This window comes from Lissotriton helveticus, chromosome 3_1 (genome assembly GCF_964261635.1).
Source record: "Lissotriton helveticus chromosome 3_1, aLisHel1.1, whole genome shotgun sequence".
Lineage (NCBI taxonomy): Eukaryota > Metazoa > Chordata > Amphibia > Caudata > Salamandridae > Lissotriton > Lissotriton helveticus.
The window spans coordinates 973031768-973050286 of record NC_136061.1 but is presented as its reverse complement, the minus strand read 5'-3'; the positions used below and the strand labels follow the sequence as shown (position 1 = coordinate 973050286).

Below are 18519 nucleotides of genomic sequence, written 5' to 3'. Positions count from 1 at the left end.
CTCTTGTAGCTGCTTTCCAAATTTCCAAAATGCACTGCAGTCAGTTCATTGCCCTTGGCACCCTAAATACATAGAAAGCCCATTCATATCTGATGCCGCAATATTTAAGACGGAGACTGGAGGTAATTACAGTGTTTTGGAAAGAAAACCTACAAATCTGTCAATTGTTAGGTTCAGTGAAATCTACAGGCCAGTCATGAAGTATGAGAGATGTGGGTACCCAGTGATACAAACCTTAGGATGTGCAGGTGTTAAAAATATATGGTTGCAGTATGTTTCCATTTAATCCAGATATCAAAGACTAAAATTCATGTGCCCTAAACTATCATTTTATTTGCAGTTGCCTTCCATCTTTCCAAAATACACTTCAGCCACTTTATAGTCTAATTGGCATCCTGTAGCCATCGAAAACCAACACATATGAGGTACCTGCACACTCAAGACGTCCTTAGGAACAAAATGGGGGTCAGGTCTTGGCAGGGACATGTTCCTGTGCGAGGGAGACTGAAAAGAGTTACTACCATGTTTTGTCAAAATAATTGCAAAAAATATGACAAACGTCATGTTCAGAGTGCTCTATTCACCAGCCAGTAAGGGCAGAGATGGTCTGCCTTGCATCAATAGATTCCTTAGTTCGTATGGAATTAGGAAAAATAGAGTTTCTATACTTTCCATACAGTCGCTAGTTTGATATAGGTCATCAAATGAACAGTGCATAAACAGTGATTCTGCCACAATTTTGTGATCTGCACTAATATTATGTTATGGAAGTGTAGACTACTTTCCTAAGAACAATCCACACATATTTGTTATTACTGGACTCCAGACATTCAGGGCAATATTCCGTTGGTTAGAGATTTGGGATTTCAATTTGTACATTTGAGAGCTGCAACAAAATGGTGAGCAACTGTTTCACAAAAATGAAAATATCTACACATTTCTGTTACATTACCGGCTGCAGGGAAGTACTAATGCAGGGTTTGAACCAATAAATAGCCCTGAATGTGCCAAACAAAGTAATATAATTTGTGAGGGTGTACATAGAGAGCAAAGAGTTACATGTGCTTGAACAATCCTATTGACTATTGTTTTACTAAAAACTCAGGCACAGAAGTGCACAGACACCCCAGCAGTGAAGGGTTAAATATATATTAATACATATTTTTATCTCTTTAAAAGACGATGAAGATATGCAGTACTTATGAATAGTAATAAAGATCCCATAATAGTAAAAAACAATGCACAATTTTACCAAAAGGCGCAATTGTATCTCAAGTCAGATACTACTTACCTACATTGAAAACGCTCAATGACAAACCCCAAAGTGTTTTATTATTTTCACTGGCTTTAAAAAATCCCAACTTTTTAGGCTGCACATTGGATTTGTACGTCATGGAGACTTAAAAATACAGATCACATATAGAAAGATGTATGGCTTAGCACCTCCCTATTTTTGGGACATTCTGCAACACAGAGGAAGGAAATAGTGCAAATGAATAAATCATCGAGCGGCACCACAGAAAAACACAGAACTGGCTTGAGAATATACATAGTGGCCTTTCGACAAGGAAAGAACACAGTAGAGTCTACCAAACAAATTCATGACATGTAGGTTGTGCTTTGGTTACTGTACCACTTTGCTGTAAGAAACTGCTCTTACCATCTTGTCCGAACTTGGTTTGCCGTTTAACTGGTTTGCCTGCAGAGGGTCTGGTGCCCTTTGGTGGACTGTTAGGCTGTTGAAGGAAAAAGATTGTATATTTAGATCAAAATACAAATACAACCCACAGTCACAAAATTCAACGCTGTTGTGAGTAGCACGCATGAAGGGGACAGGGAAAGACCAGCACCTAAGAAACTAAAACAGCAAAGCATCAAAAGCTATGAAACAAGCACAGAAAGGAACTAGCTCCCTTAAAACTGCTATGCCAGTCAATGGGTCGCCTCTGCTCACCTTCAAGCACTGCGGCTTGAGGAAAATGCCAGCACCCTCACCAACAAGAAGCACAGAAAGGCATGCACCCGTAGAAAAGAACAGAGAAATTTCAGCACCATTGAAGCAAGCACAGTGGAGTTCCAACTTATTTGCCGCTGTAAAGTCCACTTCTACTTGTTAATCCCCCCTAGTGGCTCAGGAGTCTTCACTTGAGAGCTTTCTGAGCCACAGTTGAAAAAGAAGATTACTCACAGGACCTGTTAAATGATACATCAATTCCACTACCTGAAGGAGAGGATGAGTTTTTTGATGCTACAATTGAGCTTCTAGAATATGCTTGATCATCCATCTACAGGTCATGGTTTTAGCAAATGTGTGCATGCACATGGCTGCGTCATTAAGCAATATGTGTCTCGTCCAGTCAGCACCTCTTCCTGGCCAACACTCAGTAAGCTGTGCCACACAGAACACAAAGAGAACATCTGCTTCACATCTTCTTAATAGGTGCTTAAATACATCCACTTTTATGCAAAGAGGTATTCCAAACATCTTCCCGTTATAGCACATGGTTTATTTCTGCATTTATAAAAAAATCCCAAAGAAACTGACTGCTTCCTTTTGACTTCTCATTTATCTTAAAAACTCACTCTAAGCCACCACTGACCATTAAACTAAAAAGTCAAGGTGAGTTGAATGAAAGTCTTACAATGGTTTCTTTCATCCTTCTAAGTTGCTGGAGGTACCAGTGAAGTTTCTTGGTCATGAGTTAATGTCCTAGCCAGTTAGTTCATGGTTGTGAAGTTATAGTATTTTCTTTTCAGCTCTCTAAATCACTGACAATAAGCAATACTTTCTCTGTTGAGCATTATATGTGTCAAGTGAATGTTTAAGTGGATAGAGATTGTCAGATTCATTGTTCATCCCAATTTTATGGATTGTTAGTTCTTGGTGAATTTGATTAATGTGAAAACATGGTGGTCTTGATTCTTATGGAGTGAAAGGACAATCTCATTGTACTGTATATATTATCAACTTTATTTATAGTACATCTTTTCAAGTGGTAGTGGCTTTTCTTTCAGGTTGCCACAGACTAATATTTTATTTTACCTTATGACAAATAATTTAAAAGAAACTCAACCTCTCTTTCCTGGATAAAGTGTTTACTCATGCTTTAAATTCAGGTATTAGCAAACACACATGCAGGATAAATGTCATTCTTGACATTTAATGACCTAGTGGTTTGCCTTATATTTTCTGTCACAGGAGCTTTTGATAAATTAGCAACTCTCCCCGAAAAGAGAATTAAACCTTAACAAAGTAGATAGTTTACAAATGTTTTTAAGGACAAATCTCTCAGCACTAAAACACTAAAAAAATAATGGGGATAAAACTAGACCAGTGTTGTCAAAATTCAATTTAACCCAGTTTAGGAAATACTCACATCTTATGTGCTTATCAAAAACAAGATTATGTGAACCCAGAAAATAAATACAATGAATTCTTTAAAACTTTAGGGTCATCCTCCAACTATTGAATTGATGATCTTAATAAACAGTTATCCAATATGTTTTTCAGAGTCGCCCTCTGAACCTTGCTGAGCTCAAATAAATTGCTTTTATCAGTAATGAAAGCAGTAAGCCCTTTGCCGTGACAGGGTGCACATTCTTTACTAACTCCTAGCATCATGCTTTCTCAAATGAATTTGTTCATTGCCCTCCCGTTCCTGTGGACACCTACTCTCAACTCAGAGGACGCAGAAGATTTTAGCCATATATATTTGCTGCCATTTCCTGGTAAATTATTGGAAAGAATATTGACAGCAAAATATCAAAATGTTGTTAAGAGCCATCCATTGCTTCAACTTTAACAGGCATGCTTTTTACCCTGGCCTGGGAACACAGTTGTCACCTCGTCTTCTTCTTATTGTTGTTATTTGTATTAATATCTGGGATAAGAAAGAGTATATGCTCGACTGTGGAGCTGGCAAATGAACATCAACCGCCTTAAGTTGAACCCATCAACATCAGAGATTCTACTGACACATAATTACCTGATTGATAGTTTATGACTTTCTCCATACTGGCCTTGATCTGTCAGGGAGGAGTAGACCATTTAGATAGTAAACAGTCACTTGCAACTCAAATCAGTTGCATGATCCTGAATTAATCATTTGTACATCTTGCACTGTATCATGTCTTTCTTAGCCCATTCTTTAAGGATTATGGTTCCACCTGCTTTCATAAATTCACAACTGGACTTTTGCACTTTATCCTTTTTAATGCTTCTACGCTGAAATATATTAAAAACAAGACAGGCTGTATTATTTCTAGTCTAAAATGACTGACCATATTTAAGGTAAAATTGGGGAGCTGTGCTAGTTGCCTGTTTGAAACAGAGTTTTGTGCAAATTAATTTATGCACTGGGCTTTCCATTCAATTTCTCTTTCATATCGATCTTATAAATCTATGAAACACTCTGCTCACATAGGATCTTTCTTTATCAAGTTATTTGTTTAAACTTCCTAAATGGAGGAAAGCCAGATGGATGGAAGATCCTCAAGATTTCAGGGATAAAGATTATAGAACTTTTTTCCTTTAAAACTTACGGAGGAAATCTTAACTCCATTTCAGGAAAGAGCTAATGAGCTTGGAATTTGGCATCTAGATAGGACTTTCTGCTTTATTTTTACATGCTTCTTCAGCGCCAAGAGATCTTCTAAGGAGGATGAATGCTGGAGCCATATACATTTTCAACTAGATCGCTGGGAGTTTTTTTCCCCACAGGGTATGTGACCCCAGGTTATTTACTCAATTTTTCTCTTCTGTATAAATACATCACATCAGCAGCCTGCACAAGATAAGCCTCTTTTGTAACACAGTGAATGACTACCACCTATACTACCCTGTAGACTGTGTTCCTGTAACTCTCCATAGTACAAGTTTAGGAATGTTGTAGCAATTCACTGTTATCCCTTTGTACTGCAGACACCAAGCTAAAAAAGCATATGCAAGTGCACAATGTTACAGTATATACCTCAGACTCCAGATTCTCAGGGGTCTTGTAGAAGAGAAAAGAAGAAAGCATACAAGTGAAAATCGTTTTTAAAGCTTTTAACTTTACAAATCAACAAAATTACATTAGTTAATAAATATATTGCTGCAGCAAACAGAAATACAACCATGCAATTATATATATAAATCACTTGACTTGTTTGACATCAATTTAGTTAAGGCAATATCACAGTGGGAATCAAAAACTGTAAATAAGAGGGTACAATGAAAAGCAATGCAAGCATTTTGGGAATGGTAAGGTTGCTCACCTGTGAGAATAGTTACTCATCATGTTATATGCCTCCAATTAATATCTTTCGGTATGCTTTCATACCACCATGAAAGACAGAGGAACAACTAAATCAATGTATGTAGTTTTCAAGAATGGAAAATGCTACTTACCAGTATGCATTTGCTCTTGGCACGTAGAGCTGCAGAATCTCACACTTAGCATTAGATCGCCATCTGGTGTTGGGCTCGGATGGTTGCACCTTGTTGTGGTCTTGGAAGAAGTCTTTGTAGTCACGAGATAGGTGACTCCTCCCTTAGACGATAGTGCGCATGGGCAGCGACTCCATCCTTAGATTGTTTTTCGCCATGATGGGAAATGAAGGAGTAGGTAGAAAGAAAAGGATGTCCATGTGTGTGTATCTAAGTAAGATAGAACTAGAACAGATAGAGGTGCCAGGGAGGCGGGTGGGCGGGTGAGAACCTGCAGCTCTACATGCCAAGAACAGATGCATACTGGTAAGTAGCATTTTCCGTTCGAGGCATATGAGCTGCAGATCTCACACTTAGCATAGACTATACAGCAGTATCTCCCCTAGCAGTGGTCACCTGTATCTGTTGCAGTAGTTTGAAAGAGAATTTTGATGACAGCTTGGCCTACTGCAGCTTGCTGCTTGGCTTACACATCAACACATTCTAAGGGAATGTTCCCTAAGAAAGCCATGGAGTATCCTAGCTTGCGTGTGGAGTGCGCTCTAGGAAGAATTGTTAATCTGCGCTTTGCCTTTTGATAGCATATTTGGATACAATTTACAATCCACCTTGCAATACCAGCTTTAGAGATGGGATTGCCTTTATGTGGTGGAGAGAAAGCTACAAACAATTGTTTTGTTTTGTGAAAGGATTTAGTTCTGTCAATGTAATAAAGAAGGGTTCTTTTCACATCTAGGGTATGTAGAGCTCTTTCTGCTACAGAGTCTGGGTTTTGAAAAAACACGGGCAACTCCACTGATTGATTAAGATGAAATGAAGTGATTACTTTAGGAAGGAATTTTGGATTAGTTCTGAGGACCACTTTGTTACGATGTAATTGTTAAAATGGTTCTTGTATAGTGAAAGCTTGAATCTCACTCACTCTTCTAAGAGAGGTAATGGCAATTAGGAAAGCTGTTTTCCATGTGAGGAACTGTAGCTCGCATTTGTGTAAAGGTTCAAATGGGGGTCCCATGAGCCTGGTAAGAACAACATTTAGGTTCCACTCTGGAGAGGGTGGTAACCTAGGAGGAATGATTATTTTTAGTCCTTCCATAAAAGCTTTAATTGCAGGGACTCGAAATAGTGACAAATGTTGTCTGTTTTGTAAGTATGCAGTAAGTGCTGCAAGATGTAAACGTATCGATGAGTATGTGAGATTACATCTTTGCAAATGCAGTAGGTAGCAAATGATATTCTGGATAGAAACATCCAGTAGATCAATATGATTATTGGTGCAGTAAATGGCAAACGTTTTCAATTTTGCAGCGTAACAAGCTCTAGTAGTCGGTCGTCCGGCTTCTTTAATGATGTTCATACAGTCTGGTGGCAGGTTAAGGTAACTAAACTCTAAGACTTCAGGAGCCAGATCGCCAGATTCAGCTGACTTGGATCTGGATGTCTGATCTCTCCTTGGTTCTGCGTTAAGAGGGATGGGGACAGGCACAGTCTTTGGTGCGGAACTAGTGAAAGTTCTAGCAGCGTTGTGAACCACGGTTGACGTGCCCATGTGGGAGCTACTATGATTAGTTTGAGAGACTGTTGCCGGAGCTTGCGTACCACTGGTGGGAGTGGCGGAAAAGCATCTACAAATCTGCCTGACAAGTTCATCCATATCGCATTGCCCTTGGACAACGGGTGTGGAAACCTGGCAGCGAAGGTTGGGCATTTTGCGTAGTCAGATCTATGTCTGGTTGGTCCCACTTGTGGAAAAATGGTAGAAGAACTTGTGGATGTAGTTCCCATTTGTGATTCTGTTGTGTCTGTCTGCAATCTGATTGTAAACTCCTGGAAGGTGTTCGGCTACAAGGTATATTTTTGGTGGAATTGCCCATCTCCAATGTTCTGTGAAAGCTGGGACAGTTGCAGAGAATGTGTGCCTCCTTGTTTTTGTATATAGTACATGGCTGTCATGTTGTCTGTCCGGATCAAGACAGCTTTGTTCTGTACATGTACTTGGAAAGATTTTAGTGCTAGGAATGTTGCTAGTAGCTCTAGGTGATTGATGTGGAGCACTCTTTGTTGAGTGGTCCATCTGCCCTGGGTTGTATGTCCGCGGAGATTGGCTCCCCAACCTGTAAGTGATGTAATTACTATCTGTGGAACAGGTTCGAGGAACAGCCGCCTCTTGGATAAGTTTTTGGTGTTCCACCACTGCAGAGAGCGATGTGTGCGGCTGTCCACTAACACCAGATCTGTAAGTTGTCCTTGAGCCTGATTCCACTGTTGTGCTAGACATTCCTGTAATGGACGCATTTGAAGTCTTGCATATGGTACAATAAAAATGCACGATACCATCATGGCTATGAGTTGTATGAACACTCTGGCTGGGAGAGAGTGTTGGTCTTGAAATTTTGTGACTAAGGCTTGAATGCTTGCTATCCTGGCTGGACTGGGATATGCTAGAGCTGTAGAGTTGTTTATTGTGGCCCCCAGATATTAGTGTATATGAGAGGGCTGGAGATGGGACTTGGCGTAGTAGATCGTGAACCCCAAGTAGTGTAATGTCTGAATGGTTTGATGAGTGTGTTGAACACACTGATTGAATGACTTGGCTTTTATTAGCCAGAGGTCTGGACATGGGAACACATGGAGTTGTTGTCTTCTGAGATGTGCCGCTACTACTGCAAGGCACTTTGTGAACACTTTGGGTGCTGTTGTGACTCCGAATAGAAGGATTTTGAACTGATAGTGTTGTCCGTCGATCACAAACCTTAGATACCTTCTGTGAGAAGGATGTATGGGCATGTGGAAGTAGGCGTCCTTGAGATCTAGTGTGGCATGGAAGTCACCTTGTTGCAGCAGTGGGAACACTTGTTGTAGAGTGATCATGTGAAAATTATCTGAGCGTATATATAGGTCGAGGGGCCGCAGATAGAGTATTGCTCTTAGAGTACCATCTTTTTTGGGTATTAGGAAGTACAGCGAGTAAACCAATGTTCCGTGATCTTGTAATGGAACAATCTCTATTGCGTTCTTTTGAAGAAATGAGAGAACCACTTGTTTTAGTAGCGTTAGATGTTCTGTGGACAAGGGACGCTACCTGGGTGGTATATGTGGAGGGGTAGCTGTAAGTTCTAGGAAGTAACCAAACTGGATCATTTGTCTCACCCACCTGTCTGTTGTGATGGAGTTCCAGACAGGTAGGAACTGTGCTAATCTCCCCCCAACTGGAGTCTAATGTTGTGGGGGGTGCGGAAGGAAGTCACTGTTTTCTGGTGGGAGAGGTTCGATTGTTGTTATTATCTCAATCTCTTCCTTTATTGCAGTTTCCTCTGTATCCGCCTCTAAAATCTCCTCTATTGGGGGATGTTTGTGTAGTGGCTTTAAAGGAAGCTGAATTGTCTGCTCCAATCTGTTTGGAGGCTCCTCTGTAGAAGGAGCGACGAAAGGAGCCCCGTGTTTTTGGGGACTGTAAAGCTCCCATGGATTTGGCAGTCTCAGTGTCTTTCTTCATTTTTTCTAGCACAGTGTCCCAGCCGGGCCAAATAACCGTTGTTGGTTGAACGGCTGGTTAAGGAGCCAGGCATGACGCCTAAGGAGCACACTGGTATTTATAGATCTAGAGTCAGTGTCTGCTGCATCAAGTGCACATTTTATTGATGCATTTGAAATTTGTTTAACCTCCTGAATGAGATCATTTGCTTGTGTTTTATATTGGTCAGGCAAATGCTGTACTAGGGTTTCCAACTGGTCGTAGTGGGCCCTATGATATCTTGCAAGCAGTGCTTGGGTGTTAGCTATGGCCCAGTTATTATCTGCTTGGACAGCTATTCTTTTACCAGAAGCATCTAACAACTTGGATTCTTTATCAGGGGGTGGCGCTTCGCCTGAGGTTTGGGAGTTAGTGCACTTTCTAACATTGGAAACGACCAGAGAAATCTAAGGGTAGCTGCCTCTTAATGTAGGCAGGATCTGCAGGGGGCAAGCCTATACTTTTTCTCTATTCTAGGGTTTAGAATCCTGGTACGTACTGGATCTTTAAACACTTCGGGGGCATGCTTAATGACTCCTTTAATCATTGGCAATATTTGCACTGACTTTTGGGACTGCTCAAAGGTATCTAAGAGAAAATCTTCTTCTGCCTTTTCTGAGTGCATTGTTAGATGGCAGCCCTATTAATTGATTGCCCAAAACCAATGTTGTTGTCTGGAGGAGATGGTTTTGAGGGGTATGTGTGTGGACTTGGGACGTCTGGTATGTCCTGTGGGATAGGGTACTCCCAGTCAGGTGGGTCAGTTGGGTACGTGAAAGGATCATCTGGGTCACCCCTTGCCCCATATCGTCATCATCATCAGGATGTGGAGGTGTAGTAGGTGGAGAAACATGAGGTGGGAAAGTGTGAATTGAAGGTGTAATAGGTTGAGGTAGAGGAAGTGGGTTAGAAGGAAGAATAGGAGAAGAAGGGTGCATAGGCAATGTGGCAGAGTCCTTATTCTTTACAGGCACTGGAGGTACAGGTGCTGTGTCTAACTTCCTCTTCCTATATGGTCCAGTGGTGACATGTCCTGTCTCTGGATCAACATACATTTTTTTCTGTTTTGGATTGACTGGATCCAGATGAAAAAGTTCCTCTTATTCAGAAACCGCTTTTGGTGCTGTTTTTTTCGGTTCTGAGCCGGGTTCATGTTTGTCTTTAGCCTTAGAAGGCGTGATAGAGTCTTTTGGCGTAGCTTTTGGCTCCGAGGATTTTGGTTTCGGAGCCGAAGCTGGTTTCTTCGGTATGGAAACGTTAGACGCCGGTTTGTCTACGAGCTTTGTATTTTTCGGGCCCGGTTAGTCTTTTGAAGTGGACGGCTTTGGAACAGATTTCGGAGCAGGAACTTCTTTCGGTTTCGGTACCGAAGGTCCTGGTGGGATCGGTACATGCGGTCTGCTCGGTCCCGAGCTACCGGAAGGCTTTTCAATGTGCTTTGGAGCCGAGCTCGAAGGTGGGGCTTCTGAAGTATGTTTTCGGTCGCGACTGGGCCCGGCAGGCGGAGTCTTAACCTTTGCCTTTGATGTTGGTGGTGGCTTTGGGATAGGCGTAAGGGCAGTAGTACTCACTCTTTGACCCGGAGTGATGGAGTCATCGGAGTCGTCTGCCTCTGACACGATTTCTAGATCTTCGGAATCTTCTTCTGGGACATCTGGGCCTTCGTTGAAGATGTCCAAAGGTTCCGGAGCTGATTTCTGCATGATGGTCTTCTTCGATCGAAAGGAGGCGCAGGCTGGACGGCTGGACTCGTCGTGTTCGGTTGATAAGCACAAGTTGCAGACCTTGTGATGGTCACTGTGCGGAAATTTTGCTCCACACTGGGGGCATTTCTTAAACGGCGTCCTTTCCATGAGCTGTAGGCCCCCCGGCGTGGATAGGCCCAACGACCCGCATCGACAACTGGAATCGAGTCGATGAAGTCGCGTCGTAGGTAGAGATGTTTGGAAGTTGATTTGAAAAGTATAAGGACGTTTTTTCGCGTCGAACTACTTTAGAAAGTAGATTTCGAACCAGAGCAGAAAAGTTACATCCGAACCCAGTGGCGGAAAAAAACTAAGGATGGAGTTGATGCCCATGCGCACTATCGTCCAAGGGAGGAGTCACCTATCTCGTGACTACAAAGACTTCTTCCAAGACAACAACAAGGTGCAACAATCCGAGCCCAACACCAGACGGCGATCTAATGCGAAGTGTGAGATCTGCAGCACATATGCCTCGAACATACTTTTTTCGTCTAAAATTTGAAGTTCTAGCGAGCAAGATGAGGATAAGCACAGTGCTATATTCCAAGCAGTAATGATAGAAAATGTGAATAGAAACCAATGTAGCCACCCAACATCTCTCCAGCAATGGAAGATACACTGTAAATTGTGCAAATACAGCCTAACAGTAGAGAATTCAGTCTTGTACTTTCCTTCGTCATCTAGATCCCTACTTTTGAAAATTAATAATATTCAAGGGCTATTGAGTAAGCTGCAGGCAGGGGGATTACCATCGTGTCTCATCTCGTAGCATAATTAAGCCTTCCCTAGAAAGATGGACCTGAACAAGGTCAAATAGCACTTTCAATACAGAACAAAATCCAAGCAATATACTTTACTCAAAATGTATTAAAATAACAGCAATGTTACAGACAGTAGAAAAGTAGCTTCCTGAGTGAGGCATAAAAGCAAAGCAAGGAGATGGAAACTCTAAATAACCCTTATTGTTGAAAAGAAGTAGTCGAGGCTGGAATGTCTAAGTGACAAAATACAAATCAAATTCATAACTTCTAGAAGGGTTTTTTGTTCATTTTCTTATCTTCAGAAAAACATTGCTCAATGGATACAACTTCCAACATAGATGCCGTCTTTAGCATAAAGTTCACCACAACCTTATTTGCTTGAAACCTGATTGATCATAAACGACCACATTCTACTTACATCTTTGAGAGTGGGCAATCATATTACCAACCTGCTGTGGTCAGGAAAAAATACCATCAGTACTCAAAATGTCCTGGCTTCCTAATAGTAAATGGTTTTTTTCCAAATAGAATTTAAAAGCTCCTGAATCACCAGGGTTGAGAAGAGCTTCTTGAGCAGTAGTTCTCAGTGAGGATCTACATGTATTGAAAACTAAATTGATTAGAACTGGCCAATTCTTCTTGCTGAGGTGATAGAGGCCAAGAAGACTGTTTTATATTTCAAGAGGTCGCCACTGCAAGAGGTCATAGCTTTATGCATTAATTGATGTTCTACTGTTGAACAGAACCTCAAATATGAAGGTGCAAAGGAAAATAACAGTAACTTGCCTCCTAATATTTCACAGTGAAATGAATTCAAGGTCTATTCAGGAAGGCAATGACCACTGAGAGACACTTTTCTGCAGGAGTCTACAAGGATGCTTGAATTATCTACATAGGTCATGAAAGTATTGACCTTGTTTAAAAAACATGTCATATATTTAGGTGATTTACAAAAGCCCAGCAATAAAATCAAAATCATCTGCTTTAGCTTAAGATAATAAGTGTTTCCTGGCAACACACTTGACAGCAAGATTTCTTTTTGACAAATCGAAGTGTGCACCTCATCTAGTTTCTCTGGAACCATGTGCTATCATTCAGCAAAGTGGCGGAGAATAAAGAATCAGTCCTTATTAGAGCATCAGCCAGTTATTTTTTTAGTTTCTAGAGAATCTACAAGGAGTTGCCAGAAATGCCTTCAGGAATTTCCTCGAGCAGCCAGGAAGCAAACTATGGACAATAGTGATTGTACTTTGTCACAAATAGATCTATATGAATAAATACATATTTTCTGAACATAGAAAGAACTGTCAGATCTTTGTTCTGCACTTTATGAGTAACATGTTGGAGGAGTTCCATTCAACTCAAAATGTTCATCCACCTGAATAGTATTTTTTTGCTCCAGATGCAAAGTCCACAGGAAGATGTAGATTTTAAGTATCCAGGATCACAGTTGAAAAGTTAAATTAAGCATTAAATGAGAACATGTCTATCCCAGTTTTTCAAAAAGAACATGCAAGCTGTGCAATTTTTCCCAGGAGAAGGGGAAGGCATTACTATAGTAGTAGAAGCATTAAAGTCACTGGATGTAAAGCTACAACATTGAATTTTAAATATCTCCCTGCAACATAACGGACTACTAGATATTGACTTGGACAATAATGGCAGGGTAAGTAGCTGTGTAGCTATAATAGTGATCTACTCTCACTTACTTGATGACATTTTGAAAGCAGATTTTGCAACATGTATTGTTTCTGTTCCATATTTCTATATTCAATATTTTAACAAACAAGCATGTCATTACCGTTGTAATTTATGGCAGATACATTTGACCTTTAAGAAAGTTAGATTCCAAAACGCCTAAAAAGAGAGAGTCCAAAATTATCACTGAAAGTAGCATTTCTTTTACTGCTGCATCTGGACCCAACAAAAAGTCATATTGGATGGCTCTCATTTTCAGACAAGCGAGAGAAACCACATAGAAGCAAGCGTCTGTGAAACCTAGAATCTAGAAACTTAAAAGATTATGGTGTTCTGTACCCATTAAAAGAACTGGGCACTCAATATGAACACGTCAACACCCTGCTACAGTGTCTCTACTCTCCTTGGAGAGGGACTCTAACCTAGAGAAACATATAGAAGATTGTACAATCACCGCACATTAATGTATGCCAAGATTATACAACAACTCTATTAATATCTGTGCTGTCAGCACTACATATTCACCCCTTTATACCCGATTCAAGATTTCACTGATTCTCTTTCTGTCAGTTCCAAGACTGCACACGATCTCCTTTATTTTCTGTTCCAATATCTTATTGTTATCGTCTTATCTGTGACATAATTGTACAGTTAACTCCCTTAGCAATGGTGCCACAGCTGCATAGTGACTCCCCTTCATTGCTGTTGCACAGGCAACTTGCATTTGTGTGAGTATTGCTCTTTGGCATCCTTTATATTTTAGCCACAATAACACAGCGTTTCTTTTTGGTACATGTGCCAAGCCACAAGTGTACAATGGCCGCCTTTGTTTCTCACTCAGTCATACAGTTCCCTCTTTAGTAAATGTGTCAAGATCATACACCGATTATGTAATATTTGTGAAAGAGAGAATATTACTCTATTATCTATTCCACGATCATATATTGCCCCATTATCATACAGTATGTTTCCCAAGATTGCCAAGTGAGTACGTTTGTAGCTGTGCTCAGATCACACAGCATCCTTTAGCATCTGTTCTGAGGTTGCAATGTAAATCTGTAGTATTTGTTCTAATATTGCTCTTGGATTCCTTTAATATATGCCTCAATATCCTATAGAAATCACCATATTTTCTGTGCCATATAATACAGTTACCCTTTTAGGCCATGATTGGAAGTGTCCTGGTATTTTACAATTATTGTGAAAACACCAATTTATGCAGAATTATACCACAAAATATCGACCTTGACTATCACAATATTGTGCTGTTCCATAGGTTGGATCACGCTTGCTACATATATTCGTGAATTAAAACTTTATTCAGTTATTATTTTGCAATTGGTTTGGGTTTCGCATGGTATTTGAGGGTGGAGCAGGTACTAAAATTAAGCAACCTGACCTGGAAAGATCTTGGCATCACATTTCCCATAATAGCCGCATCAGATATGTGGGCTAAGGTTAAAATTGACCAGAAATTGCAGTGGCCAACAGAGGGGTTTAGAGAGAGAAACAAATAGTGCCATTCCCAGGAGCCTTTGGAGCTGCCATAGAAGGTTTTGCAATGTTTCAATGATTTGGTAGCCCACAAATACACGGATTGTTTTAAATTATTACCGGTAGTTCAAAAGGACAACTCCATTCACTTTTCCTATGAGGAGATGAGGAAGGCTTTTAAGGCCCATGGTGGGATGGAAATAGATGATCCTTTTTCAACTTCTATCTTGGTAAGTGCACTGGTACAAGGGTTGTTCCCCACTATTAAGAAACATCGAGACAGTCATTCCTTGCTGGTCGGAGGAACCACTTGAAAAGAAATTGGCTAAAGCTCATATTGCTTTGAATTCCAACAACACTAAGGGGACCATCAGGAGAAGCAATAAAAAGATACAAAAACTAAGGTAATGGTTCAACAAGTACAGCAGTTTCTTAATAACAAAAGGGAATGGGGCTTGAGATTCCATGGAAGCACACAGGGCTAGAGGGGTATAGCCTTCAGGGGAAGGGGACGGGGCAGAGAGGGGCCCTCAACTCCACCCCTTCCCCCCAATAGGACCAGGGATGTCGCATTTCTGGATCTAATGATCTTGGAAGAATGAGTGACCTAAAAACTCTAACAATTTCCAGCTTGGCATGAACCCAATTCCTTCCCCGCCTCCCATCCAGGGCCCTTGTCGAGTAAAAAAAAGGGGATTATTTTCATCAGAAACAGAAGCAGACCCCACACCAGATGATGCCTAAAGAAACCTCTGGTGATGATTACTATGAAGCATAGGGTGCTCCGTAGGGGAAATATATGTAGTGGCTCCTGCATTGTCAGTTGACCAGAAGGGTCCTTATTTTCAAGAACATATTCATGGTCATGATGTTAAGTTACTCATAGACACTGGTGCCACTTACTCCACAGTATCAGCTAATACTGTTCCTCACTTACCCCTTTGGGGATGACTAACACCTCTGTGAGGAATTCAAATGTTGCCAGTACAAGTCCTATTAGGCAACCTGTGATGTATAACATTGTCCAATTATGGACAAACATACCTTTGTGGTTTCTGACAAAAGTCCCTTTAATGTATTGGGTCTTGACCTCTACTGAAAAATCTTGACCTCTACTGAAAAAGATGAATGCTATTATAAAATGTTCACCGGATGGTGTGTTCTTTGAATATACTGATGACTATTCGCTTATATCCCAAATGTGTCTACATTACACTGAAGATGAATCTGATATTCTGGTTTGTTTACCCAACATTGTACGGAATAATGTTACAGTAAATGTTTGGGCTTTAAACAAATCTGATGAGGAGAGAATATTATATGTCGCACCTATTCATTTTGTTCTGAAGAGAAATGTTGTACTGACTCAAGTCCCACAGTATCATATTTAGCTGGAGGCAGACATGGATTTGCAGGAAATAATATCAGCATTGGTCAAGGAGGGAGTCCTGGTAGAGACAAAGGGGAGTGTATGTAATTGATTGATTCTCTTGACGTGCAAACAAAGTAAGAACCCCTTAATACCCGATGAATGGCATTTGGTTTAAAACCTCAGTGAGAGTAACAAGATAGTTCAACCCACATTTCCTGTGGTGCCAAACCCCACTACTATTCATACCACCATACTACCATCAGCCACTTATTTTTCAGGCACAGATCTGACAATTGCATTGTTCTCCATTCCCTTACATCCCTATACTCAATATATATTTTTTTTTAGTTTTTCAAGGTCATTCTTTTTTATGGACACAGGCTCACAAGGATATAAAGAATCTCTCTCCATATATTCACAAATATTAAAGGGAGACCTCGATCAAGACGTTTTGGAACCCAGAATGGCACTGCTACAATATGTAGAGGATCCCTAGCAGCTGATACGGAAGAACAGTATACATGGGCCACTATAAACCTGCTTCTTTTTTAGCTTCTCACGGTCACAAAGCATTTCTGAAGAAACTGCAGTTTTGTATACAGCAGGTCTCCTATTTAGGTCACCTGATTTCTAAAAGGGAGAGAAGAATATTACCCAATCATATTTATGCAATAGTGCAACATCCTGCCCCCACAACACAACATGAAGTACGTTGCTGCCTAGAGATGGAAGGTATTGCATGCAATGGATACCAAATTCTCCTCATTTCCAAACCCTTACGAGAACTAATACGTAAGGATGTTACTGATCCTATTTCTTGGCTGCAACGACATCAGGAAAGTTTCCAAACTATTGAAAATAGCTCTGTGTGACTCTCCAGCATTAGGGAATCCAGATTACGTTAAGCAGTTCTATCTATTTACATATAAGCAAGAAGGATGTGCAAGATTTGCAAATGTACAAAGAGACCCTCACGGGTTAGCCAGTACCCCTAGGACAGACGCAGCGTATCATTCTACTACTTTGCACCGTTATCATGCTTCCCCTCCTCCTCTCTCTACCATTCTCCCCATTCCCCTTTCCTCCCATCTAAGCACATGGAGCTCTGGGAGGCAGGGGGTATTGATGAGATGGTTGCACCCTATTGGTGAGTGGCTGGTTGAGTGGGTGGGACAGGTTTGCGCCGGGAAGGGCAATGTCACACCTACATTAATAAAGATGTTGTGCACCAGGTCTTTACTGTCATGACCTACAGTTTGTACATGTTAAGGTGCTATATATTATGAAACAATTACTCCTGCCGACTAAGGCCTTTGTCACAACTGTAACGGACCTGAGATAGCCTCAACTTGTTACCGTGTATTGTATTGTACCACCATGAGCGGGAAGGATGTGCCCTTGCAGTACTCCCTTAGGACCATGGAGGTTTTAAAAGATCCTGTGCATATCTGCCTGCCATATTAGACCCTGTAGCCAGAGCCCTTCCCAAATACCTGAGGGCAGAAGCTACAGCATCAGTGGCACAAAGTAAGAGTTGATTTTAGGAAATACACTGAATGTGTACGTTTCCCATTCTGTTGACACATTGTTAAACAAAACTCGCACACAGCATTTGACAAATGCCAGATTGACTAGGTATGAACTGGTTCTACTATCGGCTTACAATACTACTGTACATAGTTATACTTCTTTGAACCCAGCCACTTTGATGCCTTTACCAGTGGAAGATCAAATGTCAGAATGACATGATTGTATTCAGGTGACAGAACAGCAAACTAAAGCAGAATTGTTATGTCAGATAAAGGTTTTACTGAAAGAGATGCAGATCTATGGGCACATGTATTGTGTTTTAAACTATCAACAGGAGAAGCTAGAGCATATTATGCCATGACTACATTACAAACACTAGTGGAAGCGAAATTATAGCCCTAACCCGAGCCTGTCAATTAGACAGTGAACATCAACACTGACAGCCAATATGCCTTTTGGTTGCATGCGATTTTGATAGGCTTTGGGAGGAAAGAGGATTTTTAACCTCTAGCAGTGCTAAAATAAAACATGGTACCTTAATTTTGCACCACCCTGATGCATTGATCTCACCCAAGGCTTTAGCAATAACTAAATGTGCAGCTCTTCAGAAAGTCTATGTATCTAACTCAATGAGAACAAATGTCACAAGTAGGCCTGAGCGGAGTTCGCGGATTTCCGCTACTCGGAACTCCAAGAAGTGACAAAAAAATCTGCAGACTTCTGCAAGCGGCGGAGTGGGCATGAACTGCCGTGCGTGCTGATCTTCCTGCAGCTGGGGTAGAAATTCTACCCGAGCTGCAGCTCGCACTAGCCAACTTAATGTTGGCGAGCGTGAGCTGGGAATGCAGAAAACTCCGCGAACGGAGCGGAGTTTACTGCCCAGGGCTAGTCACAAGCAGAATGTAATGTGAATATGGATCCTTATTTGTTACAACACAATGGGACTGAGGAAGCAAAGGTAGAATGGCAAAAGGAAA

The 18519-nt window shown here is 41.0% G+C and overlaps 1 protein-coding gene across 5 annotated transcripts in view; it reads right to left on the bottom strand.

The window, feature by feature from the left end:
• TRAF3IP1 (TRAF3 interacting protein 1) overlaps nt 1-18519 on the bottom strand; it is a 337634-nt gene that overhangs the window by 154913 nt on the left and 164202 nt on the right. For 3 of the 5 annotated variants that reach the window (XM_078681404.1, XM_078681406.1, XM_078681408.1), the window contains exons 7-8: nt 4971-4994; nt 1661-1736 (exon numbers count right to left, since the gene is read on the bottom strand). In XM_078681404.1, the coding sequence (XP_078537530.1) occupies nt 1661-1736; nt 4971-4994 (100 nt within the window). The remainder of the gene's footprint in view (nt 1-1660; nt 1737-4970; nt 4995-18519) is intronic. The other 2 variants (XM_078681405.1, XM_078681407.1) reach the window with 1 other exon arrangement.